This window comes from Protobothrops mucrosquamatus, unplaced genomic scaffold (genome assembly GCF_001527695.2).
Source record: "Protobothrops mucrosquamatus isolate PMUCROS unplaced genomic scaffold, P.Mucros_1.0 scaffold621, whole genome shotgun sequence".
Classification (NCBI taxonomy): Eukaryota; Metazoa; Chordata; class Lepidosauria; order Squamata; family Viperidae; genus Protobothrops; species Protobothrops mucrosquamatus.
In genome coordinates, this window is record NW_015386917.1 from 30,366 (window position 1) to 35,600 (window position 5,235).

Below are 5,235 nucleotides of genomic sequence, written 5' to 3' on the forward strand. Positions count from 1 at the left end.
GGGGGGGGGGGGGGGGGGGGGGGGGGGGGGGGGGGGGGGGGGGGGGGGGGGGGGGGGGGGGGGGGGGGGGGGGGGGGGGGGGGGGGGGGGGGGGGGGGGCATGAATGGTGGAAGAAGAAGGGAGGTGCAAATGGAAGAAATTGCAGGCAAGGCAGAAAATAGCCTGTATTGCTTGTCCTTCGTCTTGCAGACAAAAAAGATGGATGGATCGAGTTGGTTGGTGTGGAAATTGGGGGTGTGTGTGTGTGTGTGACTTGGGGGGAGGGGGAAGCCAGGAAGAGTCGAACGGGACCAGCCCGTAGTTCTGTGTGACGTCAGAGTGTGTGTCCCCCCCCACTTCTAATTCAGTACTGATGATCCAGAAGGGGCTGTCCGGCCGCGGGGCTGTCCTCGTCCTCTCGCTGCAGGACCCATTCAGCCACCAGAGGGTCAGGCTCGGGGGGCACAGTGTCTTCTTGGGGGGCAGCGGAGGGGGGTTCCAGAGGCAGTGGGCTGGGGGTGCTGGTGGCAGCCTCGGGGACTGGTCCTGGGATGGGAGCCTGCGGGAGAAGCGGAGAGAAGGTAGGGTGTTATATACGTGGACGACAGCAAGATTACTTTACGCCCCAAAATGGAAGGACGCTTTGATCCCCACAACGGAGGAATGGCTGCAAAAGTGGATGGAGTGAGCAGAGATGGCTAAACTGACTGCTTTGATTACTTGGAAACCACTTCTGGGAATCCGAATGGAATGGAATTGAATGGAATAGAATTAGAAATAAGAGAGAATAGAATAGAATAGAAATTAATAGAATAGAAATAGAATTAAGAGAGAATAGAATAGAAATTAGAAATGAATAGAATAGAATAGAAATGAATAGAATAGAAACAAGAATAGAATAGAATAAAGAATAGAATAAAAGAAATAATAGAATAGAACAGAACAACAACAGAATTAGAACAGTGGAACAGAATAAGAATAGGACAGGACAGAACAGAATAGAATTAGAATAGAAATAGAATTAAGAGACAATAGAATAGAATAGAAATTAGAATAGAAATGAATAGAATAGAAATAGAAATAAGAGAGAATAGAATAGAAATTAGAATAGAAATCAATAGAATAGAAATGAATAGAATAGAAACAAGAATATAATAGAATAAAGAATAGACTGGAACAGAACAGAATTAGAATAGTAAGAACAGAACAAAATAGAACAGAATCACACTTAGACTTATATACCGCATCACAATGCTTTACCACCCTCTCTAAGCGGTTTACAGAGTCGGCCTATTGCCTGCCAACAACCTGGGTCCTCATTTTACCGACCTCAAAAGGACAGAAAGCTGAGTCCATCTTGAGCGAGTGAGAATCGAACTGCCGGCAGTGGGCAGAATTAGCCTGCATACACTGCATTCTACCCGGTGCGCCACCACAGCACCTGATTAAATGACGGGGAAAGTGTATCTAATTAAGCTCTGCTCAGCTTTTTCTGACATTTCAGGACACCAATTCCGTACCACATTTCTGCCAGTTTATGGTTGTGCCCTCTTGGGGGGTGGTGGCAGACAGAGAGTCACGTGGCCTTTCGTATGTGGGGGTCCATGTAAACCAAGACAGGAGAAATTGGGTAAAAAGTGTGTGTGTGTGTGTGGGAGGGATTACATACCTGAGGTTTAGGGCTCCCTCCAATGCTGAGTGTCCCCAAGGTGGCAACAGCATTAGATGCTATTGAGGAGTTGTCCTTTGTGTGGGGTGGCGGAGTCCCAGGTGGGAATTCGCTCTCGCTGCCCCCTAACCCGTTCAGTCCTTTGCGGGCTGGCAGGCTCCACTTGCTACAGAGGCCCTCGTAGACAAAGGGCGAGAGAGTCCCGAGGCTGGGGCGGAGGGGCAGAGGGGTACGTCCTGTGCCCTCAGCCACGGAGGCCAAGGAGCTGGCGCAGGAAAGCTGGCTTCCCAGGAAATGTGGGCCCGGTGGCCAGGATGCAGCGGGGGTCGGCGCGGGATGCCCGTCGGTCTGGCTTAGCTGGGGCTGGACCAGCCAGCACTGGCTCGGAGGAGGAAGGCTGGGATCGGATTCTGCGGAGAGAATAAGATAAGATAAGATAAGATAATGAGAGATGAGATAAGATGGTAAGATGAGATGAAATAAAATAGATAAGATAAGATGATAAGAGATGAGATGAGATAAGATGATAAGAGATGAGATGAGATATAAGATGATAAGAGATGAGATGATGGTAAGATGAGATGAAATAAGATAGATAAGATGATAAGAGATGAGATGAGATAAGATAGATAACAAGATGATAAGAGATGAGATGAGATAAGATGATAAGAGATGAGATAAGATGGTAAGATGAGATGAAATCAGATAGATAAGATAAGATGATAAGAGATGAGATGAGATATAAGATGATAAGAGATGAGATGATGGTAAGATGAGATGAAATAAGATAGATAAGATAAGATGATAAGAGATGAGATGAGATGAGATAAGATAACCTTTATTGTCATTTTTTTACTGTGGGCACAACGGCCCGCATCAAAAATGAAATTTAGTTGCCCGCTCTCAAAGTGAAAACACATCCATGACACACACCTAAACATACTATGAACAACGTATGCATAGACCCACATCCCTACATATCCATAGCAAATAAATATTAAATACTGTCCATCTTGAATATATAACGGAAGGAGGAAGCTTGAGAGTTCACAAGGTTAATGCTGTATGGAATGAAACGATGGCCGAATCTGGATGTTCTGCTACGGATACCACGGAGCCCACCCCCTCCCAGAAGGGAACAAGGAAAACAGGTCGTGGAGAGGATGTGTTGTGTTAGGAGGCAGAGTCAATTCTTCCTCCCAACCTGGCGGTCTTCTTACCTGCCTGAGATTGGGCAGCCGCGGCCCCCGGCTCGGTGGGGTTGGCAGCTGCCGGCCCAGCGTTGTGAGCCGTGCTCCCGGGCCCCTGTGCGCTGTGCCCGGGGGGGTTATTGCTGAGAGAGGAGCCCCCACCACAGTCTGAATCCTCAATGTTGCCTCCGCTGTTGCAGCCCGCTCCGCAGCCTTTTTGCAACCTGCAGGGTGAGGTGAGGGGTGAGAAAAGGGGTGAGCGCTCCCCAAAGCCACGTGGCTTGCAAACAAGACACTCCCCCCCCTCCGCCAAATCGTTCCAAAAGAGCTACAGGCGAGGACGGCCCTTCTACAGCAGGGGTCCCCAAGCCCCGGGCCGTGGACTAGTACCGGGCTGCAGGATGCCAGCAACCGGTCCGCACAAACAAACAAAGCCCCATCCGCGGGATGCAGGCAGTACACAACAACACGCACACGCCGGTCCGTGGAAAAACCTCTCTCCATGGAACCGGTCCCTGGTGCCCAAAAGGTTGGGGGACCTCTATTCTATATAGCCCCTCGCCCCCTCTCCTGCTAAAAGCCAAAGACAGCAGCGTTTCCGGCCCTTCCGGAGAAGGAAATGGGGACACAAACTGTCGGATGGGACCCCGGGATTTTGCAAAGTTTCCGCCCGCACCCCAAATCTCGCCTCACCAGTTTTGGCCAGCAAACCTGGACCGGATCTGTTGCTGGCCAAATGTTTTTCCTTCCTGCAGGAGCAGCACCGTCGCTAGTCCTGAACCTTCCCAACTCCCAGCCTCACCTCTCCCAGCTCCGGATGAACCAGCTGGAGATGTTGTGCAAACTGACGGGGCCGCCCCAGAGCGAGCGCAGCTGAGGGTGGCTGCTGGCGTAAGACGTGGTCAGCGGGGAAACGTAGATGGGGTAACCGATCGGCTGGTCGCAGGAGGAATTGATCATGTTGCGCAGCGCCTGCTTGGCGTTCTGGATGCTGCCGCGTTCTGGGTTCCGATTCCGGAGGAAGACCAGCTCCTGCTGCTGTCCAGCCCATAAGCCTCGCACGCATTCCCTGTTCACCTGGGGCAGAGAACAGAAGGATGGATGGATGGATGGATGGATGGATGGATGGATGGATGGATGGAGAGAGAGAGAGAGAGAGAGAGAGAGAGAGAGAGAGAGAGAGAGAGAGAGAGAGAGAGAGAGAGAGAGAGAGAGAGAGAGAGAGAGAGATGATAGATAGAGATATGACATGACATGATAGAGAGAAAGGGGATAGATAGATAGATAGATAGATAGATAGATAGATAGATAGATAGATAGATAGATAATACATAGATTCATGATAGATAGATAGATAGATGATAGATAGATAGATAGATAGATAGATAGATAGATAGATAGATAGATAGATAGATAGATAGATAGATAGATAGATAGATAGATAGATAGATAGATGATGATAGATACACAGAGATTGTAGAGGTGATAGATAGATAGATAGATAGATAGATAGATAGATAGATAGATAGATAGATAGATAGATAGATAGATAGATACACAGAGATTGTAGAAGTGATAGATAGATAGATAGATAGATAGATAGATAGATAGATAGATAGATACACAGAGATTGTAGAAGTGATAGATAGATAGATAGATAGATAGATAGACAGACAGACAGACAGACAGACAGACAGACAGACAGACAGACAGACAGACAGACAGATAGATAGATACAGAGAGATAATAGAGTTATGATATGACAGAGAGAAAGGGGATAGATGGATGGATGGAGAGAGAGAGAGAGAGAGAGATGGAGCAGGAAGGCCGATCCAAGTGGGCCTCCTTCCTCGCTCTCCCCTTCCCCACGTTTGGGGAAAAGCGCCTTTGACAAGTCTCCGCCCCTCTCGGTGTGCCCTACCTTGATGACCCGGAAGCCCAGGTATCGTTTGTTGAGCATGATGATCTTGTACTCATCACTGGCGTCGTCCATCACGTGGCGAAGGGCCAGCAGGGCGGGCGTGTTGGTGAGGATGGCGCTGCGCCAAGCGGGGTCCCCCTCATGGGAAATCACCATTTTCTCCTTGTTGGACTTAATGGCATCGTACAGCACCGCTGGGTCGTCGTATTCATCCGGGGAGGTGAAGTGGTCCTGGCAAAGGAGGAGGGGAGGGGAGTCACATCAACGGGGGAGGGGGGGGAGGGCAGAAGGGCCCACTCCTCCATCCCAGCGGTTTTCTTGGCAAAATTTTTCTGATGGAGTTTGCCATTGCCTCCTTCCTAGGGCTGAAAGAGTGGCTGGCCCAAGGTCAGACATTTGGCTTTGTGCCTAAGGCGGCACTAGAACTCACCGTCTCCTGGTGATTGGCCCAAAGTCACCCAGCCGGCTTTCCTGC

At 49.6% G+C, this 5,235-nt stretch overlaps 1 protein-coding gene across 1 annotated transcript in view; it reads right to left on the reverse strand.

Annotated features, from left to right (window-relative positions):
* Positions 1-344: 344 nt before the first annotated feature.
* The window catches only part of PCNX3 (pecanex 3), a 43,634-nt gene continuing 38,743 nt past the window's right edge, over positions 345-5,235 (reverse strand). Inside the window, exons 32-36 of the mRNA XM_015817678.1 lie at positions 4,761-4,991; positions 3,642-3,916; positions 2,870-3,063; positions 1,650-2,059; positions 345-539 (exon numbers count right to left, since the gene is read on the reverse strand). Coding sequence (XP_015673164.1) covers positions 345-539; positions 1,650-2,059; positions 2,870-3,063; positions 3,642-3,916; positions 4,761-4,991 — 1,305 coding nt within the window. The remainder of the gene's footprint in view (positions 540-1,649; positions 2,060-2,869; positions 3,064-3,641; positions 3,917-4,760; positions 4,992-5,235) is intronic.